The sequence below is a fragment of the Patagioenas fasciata genome, chromosome 12 (genome assembly GCF_037038585.1).
Source record: "Patagioenas fasciata isolate bPatFas1 chromosome 12, bPatFas1.hap1, whole genome shotgun sequence".
NCBI classification, from domain to species: Eukaryota; Metazoa; Chordata; class Aves; order Columbiformes; family Columbidae; genus Patagioenas; species Patagioenas fasciata.
Window position 1 is genome coordinate 24044141 of NC_092531.1, and position 27242 is coordinate 24071382.

A 27242-nucleotide genomic window follows, 5' to 3' on the forward strand; every position below is an offset into this window, starting at 1 on the left:
CTACGCGGAGAGGCCCTGCTGCGGCCGCCGGTTGGCAGCCGCGGCTGTCAGTCAAGGCGGCGGGCGCAGAGTTCGGTTGTCACCCGGAAGAGCGGTGGGCGCGCCTTTGTTGTGCCCGGGAGAGGCGGGCGGGCAGGTGCGGCGTCCGGCGCCTCAGGTGAGTCCCGGTGCTCGAGACCGTGCTTTGTCTCCTCTTGCCCCGCAGAGGCCGAGGCGAAGGGGGCTACGGCTGGAGGGGCTTTCCCCGGGCGCGCTGGGTAGCGGCCGCGATTGCTCCGCCAGGTGCAACCCCGCGAGCTCGCCCCGGCCTGTTTCCTGCCGGCCCTCGGTGACTGCCCGCGGCTCCCACGGCTGGGCCCTTTCGTCCTGTTGCCGCAGCTCGAGGGGTTGGGAACGGCGTTGAGAGGACGGGTGGTCGTTTGCAGCTGCTGCGGGTTTGTGGGGAGATGGCTGAGCTGCCTCAGCACCATCCTGTGAGAGGTGTCGTGGGCAGTCGCACTGTAATCTTCTGTTTTAATGGGCGCACAGACAGGTACTGCTGTTAGGATTCCTGGTAACTGTATTAGAGAGTTTCCTTGAATATCAGTGGGTAAGCAGGTCCTTTAAACAGAATGTTGAGTGTATTCTCTGCAAGCTTGCAGACAACACCAAGCTGAGGCGTGCAGCTGACACACCTGAGGGACGAGAACCCATCCAGAGGGACCTGGACAAGCTCGAAGGGGGCTCATGTGAACCTCGTGAGGTTCAACAAGGCCAAGTGCAAGGTCCTGCACCTGGGTTGGGCAGCCCTGGTATCAGCACCGTTTGGGAGATGGAGGGTTTGAGAACAGCCCTGCAGAGAAGGACTTGGGGGTACTGGAGGAGGAAAAACTGGACATGAGCTAGTAATGGTGTGCTTGCAGCCCAGAAGGCCAATTGTATCTTGGGCTGCATCAAAAGAAATGTGACCAGCAGGTTGGGGGAGATGATTCTGCCCCTCTGTTCTGCTCTAATGAGGCACCACCTGCAGTGCTGTGTCCAGCTCTGGGATCCTCAGCACAGTAGAGACCTGGAGCCATTGGTCTGAGCCTGGAGGAGGTCATGAAAATGATCCGAGGCTGGAACAGCTCTGCTGTGAGGTCAGGCTGAGAGAGTTCAGCCTGGAAAAGAGAAGGCTCCAGGGAGACCTTACAGCAGCCTTTCAGTACTTAGAAGAGGCCTATGAGAAAGATGGGGACAGGCTTTTTAGCAGGGCCTGTTGCAATAGGACAAGGGGTAATGGTTTTAAACTAAAGAGGAGAGATTCAGGCTGGGCGTAAGGAAGAAATTTTTTTACAATGAGGATGGTAAAACACTGGCCCAGGTTGGCCAGAGAGGTGGTGGATGAACCATCCCTGGAGACATTCAAGGCCAGGCTGGACGGGGCTCTGAGCAACCTGAGCCGGTGAAGATGTCCCTGCTCATGGCTGGGCAGTTGGATTAGATGAACTTTAAAGGTCTCTTCCAACCCAAGCTATTCTATGATGATGAAGTAAATGACACATTATGTCTTTTAACTTGGGGATAATGCTCTTGTAAAGCTAACCTTATACTGAGTGAAGATTTCAGCATATGCTACACCTGTATGCTCAAAGAATGTGCTGTTCTGTAAGATCTTCATCAGTCATTCTAGTTCATATCTGCCTGTCAGGAGTATCCCTTCATCAGGGAATAACTTACCTTGCAACCACATGTGGGCCAGCACTTGTACGCTGTAGCTTACTGTGAACTCACTGCTCAGAGGAGACAAGTCCATGGGAGTCTGAGTCTCTTCATTAAGCAGTTACATTTGGAACTGATGTGATACTTTTCCTACTTCCATGATAGTTTTCTTACTTTTCCTATCAGAGCAATTACCCAAATATGTGAGTAGCAGCATACTTTGAGTATTTAGTACAAAATATAGTTATTTTCTAGAAATAAATTAAGCAAGACTTGAAAGCGGACATAACTATCGACGTATATCGCGGTGTATGTATTACATACAGTGTTAGAACTTGAAGAAACTAATGTCTGATTTTAAGTGAACTTCAATTGTTTCATAATGTCAGCATATGAAAAGCCCAAATAATCTGTATTAAGTACTAACTTCTTAGAAACAAATAGCATTTGCTATACTGAGAAACAAAAGATCAAGTGAATTATACTGATAATCTGGAATGTTTGTTTCAAAAACTGTATTTTTGTGTGTGTATTTGGCTACTTAACTCAGGAAGTGAGGGTTGTACTTTCTGATTTCCTCCCCCTTTTACTCATGTGTGATGTTTTCCTGTCTTATGATAGGTTTTGCTGAATGCTCAAAAACATTGTTAGACAACAATGTCCCTTGACTTTGATAGCGGAGCTCTACAAACTCAACATGAAGATGAAGACTATGACCAAGAGGATTATGCAAGAGAACAAGAGGTGAAAAAGAGCAAATTATTTCATCTGAAGACTTGTGTATCTAGCTTCTTCCCATTTTTTTTCATTTAAGTGTTTTTTTTAAAAAATAAAAAGGTTTTTTGGAGTCTTTGGTAAGAGCAAAAAAGAGGGCAGATTGTGCTTTGCACCAGTGGCATAAAAAGTAGAGAGAAAATGAGATGCTGCATCTTAAAGAGCTTTGCAATGTCATATGTAGTGGCTGGAAGACTGTTACTCCTTGGCCATGCAGTAGACCACATGCAAAAGGCCAGTGTCACCTACATTTTGTATTTCCTGACAGATTGTTCACCTGTTAAAAATACTTAGAAAACAACAACTCTCTTTCACTTGAAAATTTGGTTAGCTTAGAAAAAAAAAAAATGAATAATTATAATTTTAAAATTCTGATTATAAGTTACCTATTTAAGTCTCTAACAAAATACATTCAAACATTTTGGGGTTGGGTTTTTTTGAGTTGAAATACTTCAGATGTTTCTGTTCTTGTTGTTTCACAACGAAAATTGGTAAAATGTGCAGAAAAGTAGCTCTTCAACTTGGAAACATGCTATTGCAAACACTAGGAAATCTGATGTGTGTTCCAAAACTTTCTACCCAGATGAAGAATGTTGTGCTTGTACAGGAGAACAAGTAATGAATTAACTGTGGGGTTATTACAGTGTGTGAGAGAGCACATAAATGGCATTCGAAGTTCAGAGTGTGAGGGGAACATCGTTTCTCTAAGGAGGGGCTGGGAGAGCTGGGACTGTTAACCCAGAGAAGAGAAGGCTCGAGGGGAAATCTGCTAAATGTGTATGAACACCTGAAGGGAGGATGTAGAGGCAATGGAGCCAGGTTCTTTTTAGTGGTGCCCAGTGACAGGACAAGAGGCAACGAGCACGAACAAAGAACAAAGCAGCCTCTTTGGAATAAATTAGCGGTAATCCTTGTAGGTCGTACATGTTTGAACTGGGGCAAGATGGGATTTGCAAAACTGTACGTGGTGTAGATATTTCAGTGGGATGTGACTTTTAGCCTGCTGAAAGGAGGCTAAAACACAGGCTATGCTGTGTTCCCTAGTCAACATATAATCCAAGACTTCAGAAGTAGTCTGTCCTGGGACATGTCTGTCTGGCAGTGTTTCCCTTACTTCTCTTTGGTGCAGCTCTTAGGAATTTTTCTGGCAAACTCTTGTTAGGCTGGTACTCTAGTCTATCAAGCATTTTGTCATGTAAGTTTCTCTGTGAACTCCAGTGTTGTGAATTTTTCAATGGAGGAAGAAAACCAGAATTTTGTGCAAGTGGCCTATTTCACCTGTCTCTTTGGACTAAACTTGTTTGTGTTCTTTTGAAAAGCATATGATTAATGTAGTTTGTTCTGTTTCAGTTGCAACAGCTATTGACAGACCTTCCCCATGATATGCTGGAGGACAGTGGAGACCAGCTCTCCAGCTCTTCGGACTGTAGCATTCATGAGACTGAGGAGCAGTAAGGCATTTTGCATCATTTTTTATGTTGTGCTTTTGAGAAGAGAGCAAAATCCCAGCTGATGAGATGTGTAAAAGCAACCCAAGTAAAAGGGGAGCTGTAGTGCAGTTTGCAGTATGGTTTGTGTTCTATGAGAAACAAACTAGATGTGGCTTGATTTAATTACCAGATCACTTGTTTTATTTATTGAAGTTGTAAGTACATAGTTAAGCTACTTGTCTTTCTCTAGATCACACGAGCCTGGGAAGCGTGATGGAAGGTGGAACAATCATCCATTGATAAGTGATCCTCAAAATGTAAGCTTATATGAGTACTGATACAATTAGTAGGAACTGCTTGTTCATAATATCATGCTAAATATTATTGAAATTCATGAGAGAAATACCTTTCATGTAGGTGACATGTTTTGCTATTTGTTTGAAGTGTTTCTAACTTGAGGGTGGGTAAACCCAGAAAAAAGGTGGGGGAGTAGGAGGAAATCTGAGTTTTGAGAGGTAACTTTTAAACCTTGTATGAATTCATAGGGCTATGAGCAAGGACAAAATCTGTACCTTGAACAATTCTTATGTGACCAGCAAAATGATCATGTTGAAAAACATGGAAAGAATTGGAATGGCCTACAAGCTGATGAAGAGAAGAAACATTTATATGACGATAAGGAAGATTACTGTGGCCAGAATGGTCAAGAGGCTCCTGATGATCTGTATCTTGGTAGAGATGGGTTTAATGCTCCAAGCTGCTACCAACAGAATGTGTATCATCTTCCTGAAAACTTCAGGCCCTACACAAATGGCCATAAACCAGAATTTAACAATCCTCAAAGTAAAATAATAAATTTTCCAGATGCTCCAAAGGAACACCTTAAGGTATTTCAGAAGCTGATGCATTTTTCTGTCTCTTTTGGAAAAATTTCACAGGTTTTAACTATTGGTAGTTAATATTTCTAAATGCTTTCGGTCCCTGAAGAGTTTAAACAATGATGAGAGAGCTCTGTAGTCTATTTTGTATGTTAAAGCAACAAAGTGTTAAATAACTGGATTTCCATATGTGTGTGTTGATGGTGTTTGTGTGGGGGTTTGGTGGTGGTGCATGGTCCCCTCTTTTTTTCTTCATCTCAGCTATGTAGAATTCCATGAAGTAGAATGAATATGATTCACTTCAGTGTGTGCTTACTCTATTGAAGTTGACATTTCACTGCTTTCCTAAAGTGGAAGCTTTCATGAAAATTTCTGTCACACATAAATGGTGTGCTGGATTAGAGCCTGAAAGTGAAGAGCTACTAGAGCTTTTCTTAATGTCAGTCTGTAAAATGAAAAAGATTTTAAGTGAGCAAGACTACAGTTGTAGGTCTAATTTATCTCCTCTTATGTATACGTTGTCACAACAGCAATTTGTTGCATCTGATGCTGTCAGTGGTCAATTACCAGAATCTTACAAAGTGACTTATAAACCATACCAAAATGGCATTCATCAAAAAATTCCAGTAATGCAAGAAGGAACCAGAAGAAATGAAGTATTTGAAGATGTGCAACATGAATTCTTGGGCAATGATGAAAGTAAGTGTTTGCTGTTTAGATTTGCAATAAGCTTGTGTGAAAAGTCCAATGGAAATTGGCAACAGAAAACCTGTTGATTTTGGTAGATTTTTAATAAGAGGACAACTAAAAGTAGGTATATGATCAGGTAATGTGAATTAAACATGGATTAAAAAATGGTGCACTTGTCTGAAGCAACAGTGAATTTGGCACTGTATGAAAGTGGTGTCTTGGGGCAGGAATTGTTTATGGCCATGACTTCCTTGGTTAGTTGACCGCACTGACTTGTCTGTGCGCTATGTGAAATCTGACAGATTCTTCAGAAAAGATGCAGATTCTTCAACTTCAAGTTTTAAATAAAGCAAGAGAGAGACAACTGGAAGAACTTAATGAAAAGCTGGAAAAGAGTGCACAGCAGATTAGGTATTTGAATCATCAACTTTCAATGGTCCAAGGTAAAATGGTTTTGTACGGATCTCTAATTCTTCCATTTTTATTCACATATAGCAAATTTTGTTCTGAAACTTTGGTTTAGGTAGCGTCTCTGCAGGTATTGATCATATTTATAAGCTTGATTTGCGATTACGTGGACCTAACTCTGTCCCTCAGTGTTGTTTTAAAGAAAATTCTCTGGATTAGTGCCTCACTGTGCATAATTGTCTTAACTTTAACTACATTCTCAAGACCACCGTTGTATTCCAGAGTCCCTGTGTGCCAAGTATTAAAAATGTTCAGAAAAGTGAGAAATTTGCCCAATAGTGCATTAAAACTGAAAGAAAAACAAAAAAAAAACCCAACAGGAGAAATGTACATCTATTAAACTTGGATTTTTTGTGCTGTCTGGTTGATCATGCTATTTCATGGGCTGTATGTGAGGAGAAGCTCTTCCAAAACATCAAAGCTGTAGTGGAGACTGCTGATTGTTTTGGTCTCCCCTTTCTTATAGGAACAGACGAAGAAGAGTCAGGGGTTTAGGGAATTAGATAATATAATTTTTAGAGTACAAAAGGAGCAAAGGAGAGAAAAAACTTCAGCTGTCAAGCATTTTGCTGTGTCTTGGCTGTTCCTCCAGGGGAAATAGTTTGTTTCTCCCTTTAAATGGTATAAGGATTAATGGTAGTTCCTAGTGCTGACAGAATGGGGTGTGTTTCCAGTAGGGTTCTGAAGGTACAGTATCTCAGAGTGCTTCCAGCTACTGGAGGGAGAACATTGTTACTGAATAGAGACTGAGAGTGTTTTTGTTTTGTCCTCTGCTTGTTGTGTACAGTATAAGACAGAGGGCTCCTGGTGAATGGGTCTGTAGAGCAGAGATACTGAACAGTGGTGTACCGTGAAGTTGTTGGGTGGCTGGCCGTGTTTCTCACACAAGTTTTATGTCTCTCTCTTAAGGTGAAAAGGATGGTTTGGCTGTTAGTCTTCGCGAGGCTCAAAAACTCTATCAGAATGGAAAGGAACGGGAAGTGCATCTTGAAGGCCAAATAAAGGCCCTTGAGACTCAAATACAGACTCTTACTACCAATGAGGAGCAGGTACTACAAATATCTTCTTATTGTAGAAGATCTCTACAGTTCTATTTGTGGTGCGTTAGTGTTAAACATAAATGTTAGTGTTTTGAAACACTGTTTATGATCATGCAGAAGCTGGATATATGATGAATGAATAGGATGCGTTGGTGAAAGGAAGGTAGTTTGTATTTAAATCCAGCCATTATCTGAGCACTTTTAGCAAGTCTTGCATAACAAAAAACCCAAACAAACAAACCCAAACTGAACTGACATACAGAAAATGGGAGCAAAAGTAAAATATATGTAACTGGGACCTATTCTAATACTGTTCCTACAGATATTGAAGCAATCCAAAGTGGCAGAGGTTGCCATGGAAAGTATGCAAAAGCAGCTGTTAGAACTTCAAAGATCAGATGCCCTTCAGCGAGCCAGGGAACAACACGAGGCCATTATTTCAGCACTCAAGCAGAAGTATGAAAAGCAAATATTATCATTAGAGCAGAAACTTGATACTACAAAATCTGCACTCCGAGAACAGGTGAGGAATTATTTTAGGATGCTGAGCATTGTACTGGAGAGGCTGTAGAGCTCCCCTTGTTTTCTAAACTGTGCTTCTTGACCTCTAATTCTAATAACTCCTCCTGCAAGCTACAAAGCAAATGGAAAGGAAATTCTACAGAAGTCTCAGTATTATGAAGCCTGCGTGGTATGTTTTTCTAAACATCTCCAGGCAGTTGTGAGCTGAAATTGCGAGTTTGTACGTAGCAGATGCAGAGGAAGCAGGAACGCATTGCCTTAGTTTCTCTCCTGAGCTTTCATTCTGTGCACAGTCTCTTTTTGAAAGAGTACCGGCAAATAAATCTAAGAACTAATTAAGAAATGATGTGATTTTTAGATGCAAAAAGCCCCTGTTTACTAAACAGTCTATAACCAAGCTTTAGTCATAAAATGATAAAGGACTCCTAACCACTGAACAATCCCTTTATTTCAGAAGCATGGGTTTGAAAGGAGAGAGGGAGGGGAATAAAGGCTGGCTTTAAGATGGGGTTTGATATGGATTGTGTCATATGGTTGTAAAGCTTATTAAGATTATTCTGCCTGACTTGTCATAAGAGTCCATTACATTATGAGAAATATTCAAGCAATGTAGTCTAGGCAGGCCTTAATAAATTGTCCTCTTTTTTCACATAAGGGAAATAGAATTAAATTTCTTTAATTCTAGATCTGTAATTCTTTTCTCAAATAGAAAATAAATGGGTTGTATGTTTGAAAAGGTAACTAGCACTTGCTTGTAAACAAGAGTGTGCTGCTAAATTTGTCTCCTAGTACCACAGCAAAAGTTACACAGCTTTGTCTCTACTGCAAAAGAAGTTTTTGTGGTAGTAAGTTTGGGGTATATAGAGAGAGCTCCTGTTTTTGAGAGAAAATAGCAAAGTCAAAAGGTATAAAGACAAAATACTGTGCCTCCCAGGTCTGTGTAGGTAAGTGGAAGCAATGCTATATGAAGGTCTCCTTTGTATATCGTGTAAAAATATAAAGTACAGTTCCTCTTTTATGAAGCGCTGGAAGTTGCTAGCTTGGCGTAAGCTCAGTTAAAATAAACTAAATTGAGTTACACTCAGGCTTAATATAAATAACGTGGAGGCTTGATTTTTCTGCAGTGGACTACTAGATGAGGCGAATTACAGGGCTTAATCTGACCTGCTGGAAACTGCTCTAGGAAATTCGGAACAGTGCACATCCACGTATGTTTATGTGTGAGCATACTTATTGTGTCCTAGTGCAGACTTAGCTTTGAGGCTGTAAGAGATGACTCGTCAGCCAAGGATAGCGTTTGATCCGTGGTTCATCTTGCTGGCCTTTGCCCCTTTACATATCTGATTCTTTTTCTCCTGTGACTTGTATGCATTGATTCTTTCTGTATCTGAAGCTGTCCTAGATGCCTAGATGTTTGTAACATGAATAATCTCTCTTCCTAGAAAGAACTTTGCAAAAATCTAGAAGAGCATGTTAAGCAACTTCAAAAGATGCTGGAAGAAACCAAATGTGAAAAAACCGAAATAATAAATCGGCTGACAAGAAGCCTAGAAGAAAGCCAAAAGCAGTGTGCAAATTTACTGCAAACAGGTCAGCCTTCTACTCAAAATTGATCTTGCCTTGCAGAAGTGGCTCAATTTTTTAAAGTAAAAAAACTGTACACCCTTGTTTCTGTTGAAATAGAATCAACATCAAGCTAAATGTGTACTAGACCATTTCCTATGCAGTGTGTTAGTCAGATTTAAGTGAAGTTTAGTCAACTCTAGAGTGGAGTTTAAAAACTAATAAAAATAAAATAAAAAACAAACACCCCCAATTGACCCCCCCACCAACCCAAACCAACAGACCAAAAAAACCCGCCAGAACCCCGAGCAAAAAATGATTAAACTATTTTTGTATGCATTTTGTGCTGCATATGTGTAAACTCAGTTTTGGATTAAATAATGGCCTTTTGGAGCAAGCTGCTTATTTTTGTGTTAGGCATTTGACTTGAATTGCCGTTTTAAATTCAGATCTCAAAGAGAATAGAATTATTTTTGTTGCTGGAGGCTGGTTCTTGGAGAGTTAGAGCAGTAGGCTTCGCATGTGAAATATTCTCCTCTTTGTCTATTTGATCTGTGCCTACCTTTACACATTGAAGTCGTTTAATAGTAGTGTATGTCTTTTCATAGAATCCAAACGTCTTAACTAAATAAAATGTCTGTCTTCCTGGATCCTAAATTTAAGGGCATGTTCTGTCTGAGAACTGTGGTAGTCTGCAAGAAAAATCTCTCTGAGAGTGCTAAATGTCAGGATAGAGGAGAATAAAAACTTTATTGGATCTGTATTATGTGGTAAATAAGTAATTCTAAATGTGATAAGATATTTAAAGAGTACAATTGTCAGCTGAAGAAATGCCATGATTTTTCTGAGCTATAATCATCAAATGCCTTAAAGCAGTGATAAATTGACCAACTGATAAACCTTTCACCTGGGGATAAGGGAAGGTGCCCTGGTTTCCAAGGTGGTCCTGTTCCTGCTGAACGTCTGGCACAATCACACAATGTCATTTGCTGTTTCTAATGAGCTACAAGGAAAGCAAACATCTGGCACATCTTGCTCCCTGTGGTATTTATTTTAAAGCTATCATTAAGTATTCTCAAAAAATTAAGCCACAGTAATTCCCAAACGTTAAAACAAACTGCAGTTTAAATTGAAGACCTGTAGTAACCTCCACCTGCTCAATTCGGGCAGAAATATTCCTGTCTTCGTTATTTGTATTTTTTATTAGTGAGACCGAGGAAATATAGACAGAGTAATGCCTGCTACCAGAATCAACATGATAATTTTTAACAGTGATCTTTTTTCAGATTGCTTAGTCTTTCTTGCATGTTTATGACTTGGTCTTTCTCTCCCTTTTCTTTCCCGCAATAGGCTCGATGCAGGAGACAAATCAGCTGCGGTTTCAATTGCAACAAGCTCAGTCTGCACACATGATAAGCAATAACATGAACAAGGCTTTGCAGGTTAATTAATTTTATTCAATATTTTACCACTTAGATTTTTAGGGGGATGGGCATTATAGCTCAGATGTTGGTCGTTTAAACTCTTTGTTGGGGAAACAAGCACGTCTCTACAGTAAAGGGCTACTTGCTACTTCATCTAGTGTTGCGTGCTTCTTTTTTAGTTAAAACAGAGTTGGGCATGTGTATGATAGCCACATGTCGAACCTGATAATGGAAAAAGAAGAATGTAAATTCTATGTGTTGGGAATCTCTTGACTTAATTAGGCTATAGGGCCAGCTGAAGATAATATGTTCTAAAATTTCCCTTTTGCTCACAAAATGGAATGCTAGAGAGCCCTCTGCAAAATATGAATGGGAGTCAGTGTTTCCAGTTCAGTTCATATATTTGACTTAAATGATCTTGGAAATCATTAACCCTAATAAGTAGCACTGTCTTCCCAGCTATGTACTTCTGTTAACATCCATTTTACTATACAAGGGCAGCAGGAAAGAAGTAAGAGCAAAAGAAATAATGCTGAACTTCATATATGAACTGTCATAAGAACAATAGTATATACTGAACAACAGAAAATATTCCCTAACTAATTTGTAGATATAAGATATGCTTCGCTAGGTGTATCAAAAATTATAGTATAAATAAGTCGAATGCTACATGATTCAAGTAAATACCGCTAAAAACAACTAAATTTAGGAAGAAGAGCTCTGTGTATTTGTGTGCTCAGTGTAATTTTTCTTCTGTCACTTAAGGAACAATTAATGGAACTGAAGGAAGAAATAGCTTTGTATGAGTCTGCTGCCAAGCTTGGAGTGTTCCTGAATTATGCAGGTGGAGAGCTGCATACAAACCTGAGTGATTCCTATGTAGACTTGGGAATTAAAAATATCTCTGGGAAGAAACCAAGGTTCTGCAGGTATTGAGTGATTCTTGTTAAAAGAAAAATCTAAAATCCTCAAGAAATGTAACAAGCGATGTGTAAAACATGGTCTTACTGGATCAACCTGTAGTTTGATAGATACTTGAAATACTACTTGTATTGTGAGCTAATCTGAGAAACAGGAAGCTGGACCGATGCCGTAAATTAGATGCGTAATTGCTGCTTAATAAATCTTCAGATTTTATAGGGTCTATGTTGCTGTTCCTTGAATTGTATGGATTATAGGCATGGATACCATTTTCCTTAAAGATTTTCTTAAAGCCATTGTTTTAAAGCAACCACTTGAGTTGTCTCAAAATACCTCACATCATGTGAGAATGAAGTTTGGGGAGAAGCAGCTGAATGGATGAGTTTTCTGTACATTAATTACAACATAATGAAAAAGCATATGGCATTTGTATTCACGTTCTCTCATTCTTTTTACTACTTAGACATCTGTATTTGTGGTAGCATTAGTTGCTCTTTGCTACTGCTAGCTTTCAGATAAATGTGGTTTGTTGTGTCTTCCTTACTAGTGCATTACAGAACAGAGACGTGGAAAAAGAGCTCTCTAAAGATGAAATTATTGTAGAATTAAAAGCTGAGCTGGAACGTTTATTGAGCAGTAATAAAATGAAGAGAAACCAGATTACTCAATTACAAAATGATCTTAAAGATTGCCAGAAGACATTAGAGGAATACAAGCAGTTGTTGAAAGCAGAAAAAGCATCGAAAGAGTCAGAGGTTTGTTCTTTTACGCTTTTTTTAAAAGTAAAGTTGCACTGGATTTTAGTGAACCAAACAAACATTTAAACTTTATGAAAACAGATCAAAGTTCTACTCACAGCTGAGTGATTATAGCAACTAAGTAAATCTGTCTTTTGGTCTTAAGGAAAGTATTGTCACTCGATGATACCTTGTTTTGTGTCTTTGAAAAAGAAGCAAAGTGACTAGCCGAACTTGGGCAGCATGTGCCTTACTGGGTGAGTTCCGATATGACGACTCACTTGCTTAAAAGCACTTGATGGCCACTATGCTTTTTTTCAGAACTAAATTTCATTGAAGAAAGTAGGTTTTCTTTAGCCAAAAAGATCTTGTAATTTCTCTGAGAAAGCTGATAGTATCATTAGGTTATACAAATGGAACATTGAACAGATTGCCTTCAGAGGGTCTTCACTATGTAATTTGATCAACAAGGAATCTCTTTATTGCATCTCTCTTCACCCATTATTAACTTCCCTCTATAAATTGATCAGGCTTGTACCATCTGCTCTTGTAATCTTGTGACTTGGTTGTGGGATAGGAATATAATATCCTTGAGAAGCGTGTGCTCTGTTGGATGATAGTAGTCACTCAGCTTGCAAACACAACGTTGAGTGTGTGCTGCTGTAAACCCTGATACTATGAGTGCCAAGAATTCATCTAGAATAACAGTGATACTGTTACATCTGGCACTGCAGCAATTTCCTTTTTTTTTGTTTTCATTTTTTTCTAAGTAAAATTTTTATTTGACAGCCTTAACTGTTTTTTTAGAGAGTCAACTTCTAGGTCATGTATATCATGAAAGATATCATCTTAATTTTGTTTATTGTTAGCCTGTCACAAATCTGAAGGATACTTCGGTGGCCAGTCCTTCAGTTTCTGATAATCTTAAGGAAGAAGTTCTAAGGCTCAGAAAGGCTAATGAGACTTTGCTGCAAGAAGTTGAGGTGAGACAGAGATGCTGCTTATCCCTACAAAAAAACCCTGTGCTAAAACTTGCAACTAAAACCAGTTCTTTACAACCCACTTACTGTAATACTTGACCCATTTGTCCAGAACCATGCTTCCACTATTGAAGAACTGAAGGAAAACGAAGAAAAACTGAAAAACTTAAATCAAGATCTCTGTTGTCAGATGAGAAAAATGGTTCAGGATTTTGATCAGGATAAACAAGAAGCCATTGACAGGTGAGTCTGTAAACTCCGTCTGGTTCCATTCGTGAACTTTCAGCCTGTGTGTACAATCTTGTACCAGTTCTCTGGTACAAGGGGAGGTCAACATTAGAATGCTATTTCTTATTTAAGGAAAAGTTGAACCCTGTTTAAAAGATGGGGGAAAAAAAAAACTAGGAAGCTTTTTCCTTTCTTGAAATCGTAGGTGGGAAAGAACTTATCAGCAACATCATGAGGATACAAAAGCACATTTTGAGAAAGACCTATTAGAGAGATACACTGCAGAAAAACAGCAGCTTATTCAAACTTATGAAGAGATGATCTTGCAGTTAAAGTAAGACTTACCTTTTTTCTTCCCACTTTTACTGAAACTTTCATACTACTTGTCTGGCCCTCGGTGCTGGTTATGCTTTTCTTAAAACAGACTTGCTGTCCTGGGGGTGTAAAGACTAATTGATTATAAATGATCTGTCCTGTGAAGGGCTAACATAGAGGAGCTGAACAGAGAGGTGACTTCGGTGAAGGAATGTTACATTGGAGTCTGCGAGGAGAAGGACACCTTGGAAGCTACTTTGAGGCAGAAATTTGAGCAAGAGCAGCAGCTGAAGGAAGAGAAGGTACTAGTAGAAATACCTATCAACCATATCATTTCAGACTGTTTTCAAGATGTAATATCCATAAGCATATTTAACTTCGTAATTGTTTGGGAAAGATGATACCTTGTTTGGGAAAGATATTTGGAAGAGATGCAGCTATATCAGACATGATATGTGACCTATTGTTTGTTAAATTAATGTGCTGTTGTGTCCTGGGGCTTAAAATATTGTGGAAGTAACCCTTTCCAATAGCTATTAATTTTTACGTAGTCTGCTTTCATTATTTTGACTCTTGAGGACTGCTTAGTCAGCAGTGTGACATTTCAATTCTGGAGAAATTTTCCAAAAACTGAATGACAATACAAGCTCTCTTCTCTCTATATAAAACTGATCTGAAAACACTGTTTTTGTCAGGTCATAATTAATTTAGCCTATGTTGCTTAGAATCTTTGCTCCTCTGAAGAAATCTATGTGAAATGACTTAACTAGGTGAACTGCCTTGCTAAGGAAGTACAGTAAAGAGGTGCAGCTCAAAGTATGGTCAGAATAAAGCTGCTTGATAGGAAGACTTATTTTAGAGCAACAACCTGTAATAACCTCTGATATCACACCTTAAAACACCTCCTTTTGAGAGTGGAATCTTATCAGTCAGATCAGTGCACAGGCTCTAGAGAGTTAATCATGCTTCTTAGGCATTCTCATCTCTTTAAACCAGAGCAGTTCAGTATGCCTTGGAGTATACTTGAATTTTTTGTTTTTCCTAGCTCAAGAAACAGCTACTAGAAGAAAAAGAAGATTCTCTCAACCTTCTGAGGGCTGAGCTTGAACAGAAACACAGCAGTTCTATGTTAGCAGCAAAGAGGAAGTGGCTGGAAGAAAAAGAACGGCAGGTTGAAGAGGAAGTTGCATTAGCCAAAGTTCACTGGGAAAAGGAGGAGAAAGAGGTATTGAACTTAGACTGTGGGTTTCTTTTGTTGTTGTTGGTTTATTTTCGGAAGGAGAACTTGTATGGGGATAGACTTATGCATGGTTTTTCTGCCATTTGAAGTGGCTTTTAAGGATCTATAATTTTAGCAGCCTCTGAAGAAGGCAGTAGGTATTACACAGGCTTAAGATTTCAGGGAAAAAACCCGCCAAAAAACAAACCCTGTCCTGTATGTCACAGCTGGTAATATGCTGGAGCTTTCCACCCTGATCCCTGGGTGGGTGGTTACACTTTATTGTTGAATTCAGTTATCATATAGAAGTACTTTGTGTATCTTATTCCATAGAAGAAAACTGTGATGAAGAAGAAAAAACAACTCATTCTTTACCAAACTCTATGCTCTCTGAGCATGGTTTTGCTTTTCTCCAATTAGGGAAGGTTATTGGTGTAAACAGTTTTATTTGTTAAATACCAATTAAATTCTAGCTATTTGGACACCGGGAAGATTGTCTTAAAAATATTTTATTCCTTAGAATAAAGAACAAGTCTTTGCAAAATTAGAAAGAGAATGGCAAAGAAGGCTGGAAGAAAGGAGAACTGCAGTTGAGTGTAATGACTGCAGCAGCCAAACAAACCGGGTGACAGTTGTGGATGAAGCTTCAACTAAAGAGTTAGAAGGGGTTGTTGAAGACCAGAGGCTGCAGGTCCAGAAGGCTCTGAAAGAAAATACGACCTCTGAAGAGGCCTTAAAAGAATTTGAAATAGAACTGCAAAATAAATACTGTAAAAATCTTTCTAGCCAGGTAACCAATAATTGTTCTGTCTGTCCGGAGCCTGTGAAACTGCTGTGTGCAACTAAGTCACCTAAAAAAAAAGTGTCCCTTCCACTAACTTTCTATTAAACTCAGTAGTTGATATCTGTCATATTAGAAATATATTTAAAAAAAGGTTCTGAAGAAGTTATAGCATGTAGCTTGATATTTTTTAGCTGTTAATTTTTTGCACAGTTGAACAAGTTCTGCAGGACTTTTGAAAATAACCGAGCCAAACTGACTTAAAGTTGATATCATTTTGTTAAGAAAAATTGAATAGTCACCATTTTGGTAACTTTTTTTGGATCAAGGAATGCATGAGATGCTGCTGGTCCGATTCTTTCAATTTCTGTAAATATAGGTAATCCAAACTGAAGTCTATTTGTTCACTCTTACATGAAAGTCATAATAAAAATGTATGCAGGGGTGGTGACTGAAGTAGGTTGTTTTTGTCTGCTTGTAGGTAGAGGCAGCTTTAACCCACGCTCGTGCCAAGTGGCTCCAAGAATTAACAGACCTCGAAGAGTACAAAGTAAATCTAAAGATAGAACAAGAAAAATGGGAAAAAGAACACAAAGAGACTGCAGCAAAGCAGGTAGCCCCAAATACTTCTATATGTGTATTGATAAGCAGTTCGGTCTTCCAAATTGCACACATATATTACTGAGGAATGAATACAGGCATAGGTGGGGAATCATTAAGGAAAGGTGTTTCTAGTGTACTCTGGTTCTGATCCATTTTTTTTTTCCTATATGGGATTCTATTTAAAATATTTTTAAATTCATCTCAAATAGACTGATAATGACCCAGGGTTATATTTTATGTATGTATATATTTATAATGACTCTTACGTGTTCACCAGTTAGCTCTAGTTCTCTCAGCTGCTGAAGAGAAATGGAAAAAAGAATATGAGAATACAGAGAAATCCGGACCAAGAATGAAAGAACTTGAAGAAAAGGTGATTTCTCTCAAGAAGGAATTGGAGCTGAAGACCGAAGAATTCCCTGCAGCGATCAAAGCAGAACTAGCAAAAGCCCGTGCTCAATGGAACAAAGAAAAGCAAGAAGAAATCCTGCAGATACAAGAGCAAAACGAGCGAGACTACCGATCGTTCTTAGATGAGCATAGAAACAGAATTAAAGAGGTACTTGCGATAGCAAAGGAGGATCTTGCAAAGCAGAAGAATGACCTCTCCATTCAGAAAGAGGCAGAAATGAAGATGTTACTAGACCAAAAGCAGCGAGAATGGGAGGCTCAGGAAAGAAAGATACTGCAGGATGCAATTGATCAGTATGAGGAGAAGAGCCTGGTTGAGCTTGAGTATTTGTTGAGTGAAATCCACGAAGAACTAGTCAAGGGCACACATCATAAGCCGTCTTGGAAGGACAAAGGTCTTGATGCTCCTGCTCAATTAAACCGCCAATGCAAAGACAAACTGAAGGCTTACTTACAAAAGGCCTACAGAACCACAGTTTACACTATTCTGGAAAAGGAAGAGCGAGAATGGAAAGAGGTAATATTTCTGTAAATTGTAACTGCTGACCAGAAAAGGGAATTGAGAAGTTGTACTCGTACCTGTATTTTCCCAATATAACATATCTACGTAATCCTGAAAATCAGAGAAGCTAATATGTGAGTTCATTGATAGGAACAGTGTTTTAAAACTGTAAAAGAGGAGTAAGTGTAGCATTGACAAGTGAAAAGGGGAAGGTTGGGTGCAGCTTTGACACCTTTGGTCATTAAAAAAGAGAGAACCAGGTTAGGAGTGTCACTCTTTAATGCCAAGATTCATAAATTAAAGAGATGAATCCACCATCTGAAGTTTGGGAGCCTGTTGAAAGCTCCTTGTGGCCTCTGAGGTGGGTTCTGTCATTAAGGCTCGTAGCTGTTTTTTTTCTTTGGGAAATTTGGCAGTTTGCGTTGGTCATTGGACAGTGATCGTGGATCATGTTACTTTTTTTTTCCCCACTTGTGATGCAAATAAAGATGAAAACAGTAAACCCTTTTTGCACATTATCTGTAATATTTTGTGTTGCTTAACTCTATTGTGGCTCGAGGAAATCCTTTTCAATGTGTCTGCCCAAATGAGGAAAGAGATCCTTCCCTCTTCTAGAGGAGTTTGAGGCGAAGTAGAATTCAGCGCAAAAGCTTCTGTTTCTCTTCTTCTGGCAGATTTGACTTTTGCAATGCTTATGCTTGTAAGTTTTTTATTAAGGGGAGCATCCCAATGGAAATGCCATTTCCACCCGGCGTTTGGCAGCTGGGGAGCTGGCCAAGAACAGGGCAGAGAAAGCAGCTGTCTTGCTTTCAAGAAAAAGCAGGATGTGGGGGAAATGAGTATGAAGTGATTTCTCATGACAATATTAGCCAGTTTTTTAGTACTAATATGTTTCAGAGGTGATTTTTTTTCTGGTGAGTTATTTTCACGATGGTAAAGAAAATCTAGGTTTTTATCCTACGCCTGGGTGCATCTTCTGTAACAGATACGTCTGTCTCTTGGTGAACCATTTTTAATGTGGCTTTGAACTTCAAAACATAGATTGGCTTGCACTACCTTGTCTAGCGAAGTCTTTGAACCTCTTAGTAATATCTTATGCTACCATAATAACAATAAAGGAGCTACATCCTTCCAGCTGCCTTTCCCATCCTCCTACAACCCACATTTGTGCAGAAGCTCTAAAGGCATCTAGTCCCTTTTCTGCTGGGTGTGCCTTTTAAAAAACAAGTTAGTTTCAACTATTCAAAGACACTTTATAGTTCTGCAATATTAAGCACTATTGATGTTTCCAAAATAAAACTCAAGATAATGCTGTTTCAGTGAATTACACTAAGAAAAACTTCTATATGCTGGAATACACATTTTCCTCCCAATTTGATTGCTATCAACAGTTCTACTGCAGGTTTTAAGCACCTGCGTTACAATTACTAGAGCTACTTGGTGGCCAGGCTTGCTTGTTTTTATGCATAAGTACTGCTTACCTACTTTAAGTGTGGAACACTTTTTATTGCTAGGTGTTGGGTTTTCAGGAAGTGTTTTTTCAATTGCAGAAATATGAAGAACTACTGAGTAATGTAAATCAAGCAGCATACTCTTGCCTGCAACGTGGTGAAGGAGTTTCTGGGGACATGGCAAGGCCTCCTCTGTGCTATGTTGGACACCAAGCGGAAGCACAAAGTGGGCTGAGGAGATGGCCACCTTTGCAGGAAACTGGAACAGACAAAGGTATTGGGTTTGGTTTTTAATCTGGCAAATTGTGTATCATTAATTTCAACTTGTTAGTAGCAGTCTTTAACAGTCTATGTCGTATCGATGACTCTAATGTATAGTTAGTTAACTAGTGAATCTTTGGGTGATGGAGGAAGATGCAGTTCTTCCGACCGTAAAGTTGTTTAATGTTGCAGTAGCTTGTACTATGTTTAAGTCACAAACTGTGCAACAAATGCTACAGGTCTGCAGCTTACTTCTTTAGTCCTAGACTTTGAGTTTTAATTTTATTAAATGCTAGTAGCTCTCTGCTCTTTAAAGCTATGCATCAGGAGCTGTTGTATCTGCTCTAGGTGTAAATATTCTTGGGGGGTTGTGCACATATGAACATTAATACTTTTGGCATATAACAGCTCATAAGCAAGTCCATATTGATCATGATGAGCAGAGTATGGTCTAAAGTATATATTGTAAAAGGGTAATACTAAACCAGAGCTTTGAAGATGGAATTGTACCACTTGCTCTTGACATTAGCTAAAGATGAGAAATTCTACATTCATGTAACAGATATTGTGTCAAGAATTATGCTTCATCTGGCATAGTAGTTTTTCTGATTCTTTAGATCAAGAATGTAGCTGAAAAAATGCAAATCCTCAGGTGAAGCTTTGCTTTTTTTTCCTTTCTCATTCCTGCCTTCCTTTCCCCCCCATATATAGTTTAGTCCTGTAGCTTGTCCCAAAGCTGTCACATGTACTATGGCAAAGCTGGAGGCAGCATAGCTAGGGAAGAATTTTATGGGAGGCACAGAAATCTCTCTGGGGCTTTCCGTTTAGTTTGAGTTCTTACACAACCAAAAAAATATAAAGGAAGAAAATGCAAGAGAGTTTGGCTTTATGCCTATAGAGTGGCTGGAATTCCTTCCACACCAAACTAACAAGCCATCTATTAAACACAAAACAATACAAGCAGCGCAGCTCTTCTGTCTCTAGAGCTCCCTGCCCTGGCTAGAGAGAGGAGCCACTGCTCTCCTGGAAGTAGCCCAGTCTTTGTGAATTTCTTAACTTAACCAGACTCAGCCGCATGTGGAGCTTCCCAGCTGGGAGAGTCTCCTTCAGCTCACTCCAAAGACTCTGCTGTAATTTGGGTTTTTTTTAAATGATATTAAAAAAATCAACCTACAAGTCTCATATCACTGACTGAAGACTCAAATCATCACTGATGGGAGTGAATTGAGGCTGTGAGGACTCAACAGATGCTGCCGCACCTTCTGTATAAGGGTACCAGCCTCTTGTGATTATTTTAGACTAATGTCTTACACGCTTTCCTAAGTAGAGCACTGGAAATAGTAAGGTTGGTTAATTCCTTTTTTTAGTCCCATGATCAATGTGTAACTTCTAGCAATTACCATTGCAGGTCAGAAATGTACAAAAAGGAAACTTGGTTCTCAGGAAGATTTTTGCTGTGCACAGTGCCAGGAGCTTGAAAACAGAGAGATTGTGTGCCAGAACTTGAAAAGAGAGCTGGAGATAGCCTATAAACATCTTCAGCTTGCTGTGAGGGAGCATGCAGCTAAGTCAGAGCAAATCCAAGGTTAGGACTGTTAGCCACCTAAAGAAAACTTGGAATGACTCCGCCTTGCTGGCTGCCCGAGTCTTTCATCTGTTGCATCATATGGTTTTCGGTGGATGGAGTGGGTGTGTGTGCACACTTAAAATAACAAACCAACCCCCCCCCTCCCAACAAAAAACCACAAACCAACCTCTCCCCCACGCCCCTAAGGAACTCCCCTACCTTCTTGGCTTTAAACATTACATATTGCTTTAACACTCTTTCATGTGTGTCAGGAAAAGAATAGAGGAAAACTGAATGTTACAGGTGCTCTTTGAATATATGTACATGTGGATCCTGTTGCCTATGAGGGTTACACAGCTAATGCACGCGTGTGCATGTACACACACATACTTATAAATGTGTATAAGTAAGGGAGATCTTTAGCCCTCTCCTTTGGGGCTGTATTGCTACTTTGCACAACACTCATAGTGGGAGTATAGAGACCAGACTGGCCCCAAATGTTGCTTGTTTCCTCTTGGCACCAGTAGTAACAAACCACTGACCAGTTTTCCTGTGCCTTCCTGCATTAATAGCAGTGAACATTAAAGTAGGATGTAAGTAGGCTTTACTTAGCCTATGCCTTTTAAATCAAGATGTCTTTTTTCCTTTGTGTCACTTTCAAATGAGAAATACAGGACAGATGACTGAGAAAAGGTCTCTAGTTCTTAAATCTTTCTTTCCTGTGTGATGATGGTTTCTACCAATGATGGATATGAAATATCCATTCTGTTTTTGGAAGGATCACTGAAAGGAAGGCTTCTGCAGTTGAAGCTGCACACAGTAGTGTTCAGGGCATTTATTTTAGGCTTTCCTTAGAGCATGGCAGGAATTGGACTTGCTGAAGGTTCCGGCTAAGGAGAGGTCTCAGTCTGCATCCTGAGGGTCAGGAGCTCTGCAGGATTGTTTGAGCATGGCTCAGTGAAAAGTCGCTGTGGCTACCGTAAGCAGGTTTGGCAAATGGTCAGCTTGGGGAGAGCATATGTGAGGTGGTAGATTGTATCAAGTGACTAAATAGTTTTACTTGCCAAAGACAGTGGTTTGTATGTGTTGTGGTGGGTTTTTCATGTGTATGGTGTTTGGTTTTGGTTTGGTTTTGTGTTCTTTTTTTAATGAAAAGTCTCAATTGCCTGCTCGATTTTTTTGTGCTCAGTGAGGAGGAGTAAAATGCTGTATGTTTCGAAGGGAAAGGTTTTTGCCAGCTTGCAGATACGTGAGGAAGGCCAGGTGGCTAACTTTGCATAATAGCTTTTCTGTGCTCATTTGTTGACGACCATATAGCATGTAAACTTAACTAATAAATAGGTTTTAATGTTCTTTAACTTTCAAGAGGTGGCCTATAGGTGGACTATCTGTATGCCATGATCAACAGTCTTGGTTATCAGCTTGAAGTCCTATGCTTTGGGCTTTTTCAGCCCCACTGTCTTCTCATTCTCTGTGGTGGCTTCTCAGTAACACTGAGCAGAGTTCAGTGTGGAAGTCCAGCCTTTCTCTGTAATACTGGGTTTTGGTCATTAAAAATACTCACAAACCAAAAACAAAAAAACCAAACCAAACAACAACCAACAAGTTTTATCCTTTATTTCTCTGCCCCAAAGAAGGCACAACTGCTAGCCCAATGGTAATAATTATTTTCCTGTGTTTGTCGAAACAACCCTTGTTATTTATTTCCTGCCCCCGCCCCGTCCTTTTTCTATAGGTACACCTGGTATCTCAGAAGTTTTGCGTCCAGCATGGTGTTAGTAATGGCATATGAAGGCTTTAAGCTTATTTAATTACTGTAGGACATGACTCTTATATTCAGGCTTCACTGAAGTGTAGTGTGGTCGATTCCTATGTGCCTGTTACTGTGACAGCCGTACACTTGCTGATGATGCTTTGTGACATTGAGCTCTTATACCAGAGACAGTTTATATATACCAGTTTATATGTAATATCTTCTGTTCAACTCAGCCTGAATTTAGAGAAGTCCAGTGAATGGTTCATGCTTTTGGTTTTTTTAATAGGAAATGAGAAGGCTTTAGAAGCTCTAACTGGAGAAAGCTCTCAGATGAATACTAAACTGAAAGACCTGGTAACACCACCAAGGTATTTACAAATTTTAACCAAGGCAATTCTTTTTTTGTAAGATATAAGCTGCTTTTCTGGTTCAGTGTGACTTATGTGCGTTTCAGGTCACTGTCAAAGGGAGGCGTCTCAAAACCTTGTCCATACTGTGACTCTGTGAAAGGGCTGGAAGAAATGCGTGCTCAGTACATAAGAGCTGTGAGCAAGATTAAGTGTAAGTACTAAAGTCTTAGCTAAAAAGTTAGGAGAGCAAAATAATTTACTTTGTCACTTCCTTCTCCTTCAGCCAACTTGCACAGGAATCTGACAGCCAAACTGCATGAGAAGTAGATTTTTCCTTCTTACTAGAGTGAATGTGAGAAATGGAGTTGTCACCATAATCTTAGAGAAGATTAATTGCTTTGTTGCACTCAGTCTTTTAAAGTGGTAAAATGTATATTGAGAACTGTTCTTATTTCTCTAGCAAACAATCCACCTGCCCTGCAACTTGTCCTGAGGGAGAATCTGCTTTTCTCTTGTGCTGTATCTTGCCTTCTGGCTTAATCAGCAACTTTCTGGCTGAGGAGAGAGGGTTAATTGTAGCACCAGGTTGTCTTACTTCAGTGCAGCAGGTCCTCAAATGCCAGCTGCACTGCCTTCAAAGGATACTTAGACCTGCATTTTAGCAGCTAACGTTCCTCCCAAATCCCTGTGCATAGTGTTTTCTATTGCTGAAAATGCAGAATTGGACAATCGAGTTCCTGTCTGCTGCTTCATATTCACCTGCTCTGGTCTTAAGGAGCATTTATCCAGCAGGCAACACCTGGCACGAGGATTGAGTGGAATGTTGGCAGGTAAATCCAGGCCTTTGCTGACTTGCTCCAGGTCCGTCAGACATTCCCAGTTTGTGGCATTGGCTTTTTTTTCCTTCTGGGGGAAAACTGATACTAATGAAGTGTGTTTGTAGGTGATATGCTTTGTTATATCCGTGAAAGTAAGGAACGAGCCGCTGCAATGATCAAAGCGGAGGTTTTAAAAGAGCGCCAAGAAACTGCACGGAAAATGCGCAAATACTATTTGACGTGCCTTCAACAACTTCTTACTGATAATGGGAAACACGAAGGGTAAGTTCAAATATGTTTGGAAATTGCTGTTGGTTTTGAAAGAGGTGTGTAGATGTTAATCTGGTGTTTCAGTGTTGGAGCAAATGGTGTATGACCTGAAGTCTTGCGAGTCTGCTCAGATTGGCATGGGGTCACTACCGAGCAGCCTGGCATGCTGTTCTCACTAACGTTACCTTGGAGGAAAAGGCAGAGTTGAAAAGGAGCTACTCTTTAACTGGGTTTTTTTTGTGTTCTGCAATTCTTGGCAGAGCTGAAAAGAAAATAATGAATGCTGCCAGTAAGCTTGCTACAATGGCTAAAGGACTGGAAACGCCTCTTCGACACCTTCCCCAAAGCAAGTCTACCCACTCAGGTATGTTGGGTTCTACAGTTGTTCTCTTAGTCATCATACCTGATTGAATGCATGTAGTAATGAAAATGCTGATGGAAAGCAAAGTACTATTTATTTACAAGCTCGTTAATGGAGATGTAAATATAAGGTGCTTATTTTGACAATGCTTACAATTCCTTTTTAAAAAAGCCAAAAAACCCCACAAAAAAACCACAAAAGAACCTTGTTTTTCTTCCAGCATTAACATTTCCTTTAATTAATCTATTGCCATCCCTTCTCTCCTAGCTCTGCTATCAGATTCTGATCTACCATGTGGAGCTGTGTACTCAAAAAGAGATGGCACGCTTCAGACTAGGTCAAACCATATGGAAGGCAAATCATGTGGCAGAAGCGTTATTGAAAAAGCCAATGGTAAAGTTGTACAGAAGCGTGTACCACTTGACTTGAGACAGCAGTTCGATGCCGTGCAGACTGAAACGCACCATGTGCTTCATGAAACACAGACTTCAAATGTTCAAAATGGGAATAATTCTAAAAATCTGAATGGTGCTTCAAGAGATGCTCTGTCAGAGTTTTTTCCAAAGGAAGATAGAAGAAGAGAAAAATATGGCCCTACTGTAAATGTAGACAAAGAACTCTTGTGTGCTGCTGGTAATATAGCACCTCAGAATGCTGCTTCATCTGCTTTTCAGGTAACATTAGAAAATGTGCATGCACCCAGCTTTACAAACGGCCATACCACCTCTGGGCCAGCTCATCACGTGCTTAAGAGCAAGAATGAAAGAATGGTCTTGAAAGAGGATAAATCTATCCAGTCATGTGGAAAATGGAAAAGTAAATCTAAAAGAACTCGGGAATTTGGTTTTCAAGAAGCTCCAGAGAAGGACGAAGGGAGCGGCAGTGAATGGAGCTCTGTGAACGGAAGCCTGCAGCTGCCTGGCACTGATGCGCCTCTCGTGTATCCCGAACAGAAGGGCAGCGCTCCCGTGCAGGCACAGCCTGCGTGCTGCCGAGAGTTTCCTCACATCACCGTGCTCTCCCCAGCAGATGAAAATGCTGTTACTTCTTGGACAGACGTTAGTAACGACAAGATTCTCAGCGCAAAAAGCAGCACTACAATGTACAGTAGAGGCCATCTGATGACAAACCCAGAGGATGCTTCATTCCTTACCTCCAACAAATCAAACTCTGTCACACAACTTGGTGTAGCACCAGGTTCAAATAGAGGAAAATGCTGCAATAAATGCTTGGAAAAAAACAATGCGGGAACCCCGGTCTCTTCAGCAAGATAGTGGTTTTGGTTGCCCACTTTCTAACTTGAACCAATACCAACGATTCCTCATTTGGAGGAAAAAAAAGACGACTTGATATTTAAATAAAAGTGTGAGGATTAGGGAAAACCTGTTCTGCTATGGCCATTTCATGGTCAACGTGACACAATTTGAGTGTTACATGAAGAAATCCGATAAAGTTACTTGAAATATATTAATATAGACTTTTGTTTACCTTTGTAATAACTTTCATAATTGTTAATAGTGTATTATATACAAATCTATTAAATAGAACCTATTTTTATATTGTTTAGCTTGCAGTGTGGTGTTTCTCTAAAACAAAGCTACTGTAACTTGTCTTTTTAAATGATTATGAAAATTCCTTCAGAGCTCAATGAGAGATGTTTTAGGATTTGTTTGAAGTATTTTAATAGACTTTTCCATTTTGAAGGACCCCATTTAAGCCTCTGTGTGCATCTCCATAATAAAAGCAAAATTACTTGTCTTTTTCATTAAATTATTATAACAAATAAGACTTCAACTATTCTTCTCTTTGGTACAGCAGGAGAAAGGTATAAATTAGAATAACTGTGTTTTGCAGGTGTTCTTTAGCGTAGGTTATCAACGTAAATTGGAGATGTAGTAATGTTCCTCCTGATGCTTAGCTGCTATTTTAAAGGCCTGCTCCCATCTGGAAGAGAACTAGAAAATGTGGTGTTTGGGTTTGTTTGGTTTTTTCCTCTTAACATTTTGCTTTCCATGGGGTTGCATTTAATTTCTAGTGGTACTGTGAGGAAAAGAGGCATTTTGTTGCTTGATTTATTGACTCCTCTGTTGCTTACACAAGATATCACTGAATCATACTTGTTGCCATTAGCAGTGTGGTTATGGGCCAGCAACTCACATCAACAGTAATATGGAAGGCATAAACAAAGAAGTTTTGCTGCTGTTGTTCTGTGATATTAGAGGAAAAAAGGCTGAATATTCTCTCCAGGATGATGTATGTGCCTTTCACACGTAACAACATTTAACTGCTAGAAGGATGCTCATTTGTTCTTTCCGAGTCAAACAGCGCAGTCAGTCTCAAAAACTTCAGTTTTATGAGGAAAATAGCATAAGATTCAACACAAACCTTCTGATGAAAAATGCGTTTAACTTCCTTTACAAAAACGTCCTGCCTGTTTACATTTCAGGCCAATGGGCAAGGCAGAACACATTACAGCTATTGGTACGCGGGGCTGGTTTGGGACTCAAGACTCTCGGGCAATCTCGTGAGAGACTTCTGGATTTCTTGGTGGCCTTTAATATCGCCCATAAATCCCAGCCCACTTCCGCTAGCGCAGGTGAGGTTTGTCATCGTCAGTGGGAGCGCACGGAGGCCACAAGAGACTGCTTGTGCCTAAACAAACACGGGCAGTGGTGAAGTTCAAGGGCCGGATTCCGAGCTCTTAGCTGAGGAAATAGCTGTGGCCTTGTCTGCAGGGGAAGGTTTTTACTGCTTGTCCTATAAGCCCCACGTGGAGGCTTTTCCTTTTTTTCAGTGATGTAGCTTGCTTTGGTTAGTTTAAACATGTTCTCAAATGGCACCAGCTAAAAATGAAGCACGTTTAGTCCTGCGTGAGAAGTACTTGTGATTAAACTGATACATCAGATTAATTAATTCCTTGGGCAAGTCCAGAAACCTTCCCCAGAAGAAGAAAGGCTTCATCTGTACCAGAAAACACGCAGCTGTCCTGCAGGGCATCCCTGACCATTTGGAAAGCAGCTGAGGACCCATCATCTCATTGGTGTGAACCCAATATACTTTTCCAAGTAATCCTTCACCTAAAGTAGATTCAAGAGCTTCCCAAAACGAAATGCTCAGTGCCGACGTGCAAACTGCTTTTAAAATTCTTCTAAAATGTACCTCTTTACAGTACACTTTATTTATCGCCTTGTTCAATGTTGTTTGTATGCTTAACTCTTACTGTCACTTCTCTGTAGCTTTTA

The 27242-nt window shown here is 39.9% G+C and overlaps 1 protein-coding gene across 3 annotated transcripts; it reads left to right on the forward strand.

Moving 5' to 3' along the window:
• On the forward strand, positions 1–25559 carry CEP152 (centrosomal protein 152). Of its 3 annotated transcripts, XM_065847872.2 has the most exons (27): positions 1–157; positions 2302–2424; positions 3805–3905; positions 4135–4201; positions 4430–4771; positions 5293–5461; positions 5755–5895; positions 6830–6969; positions 7283–7483; positions 8925–9072; positions 10396–10487; positions 11235–11398; positions 11938–12145; positions 12997–13110; positions 13220–13350; positions 13541–13669; positions 13817–13952; positions 14696–14875; positions 15390–15659; positions 16132–16263; positions 16531–17181; positions 18717–18891; positions 22488–22569; positions 22656–22762; positions 23495–23651; positions 23900–24003; positions 24268–25559. In XM_065847872.2, exons 2-27 carry the CDS (start codon positions 2338–2340, stop codon positions 25272–25274), a joined length of 5235 nt encoding a protein of 1744 aa, XP_065703944.2. In that variant the 5' UTR covers positions 1–157; positions 2302–2337; the 3' UTR covers positions 25275–25559. The 3 variants fall into 3 exon arrangements, with proteins under 3 accessions (XP_065703944.2, XP_071670191.1, XP_065703945.2); XM_071814090.1 differs by lacking the exon at positions 12997–13110; XM_065847873.2 differs by lacking the exon at positions 15390–15659 and having other exon boundaries at positions 3–157.
• Positions 25560–27242: the final 1683 nt, after the last annotated feature.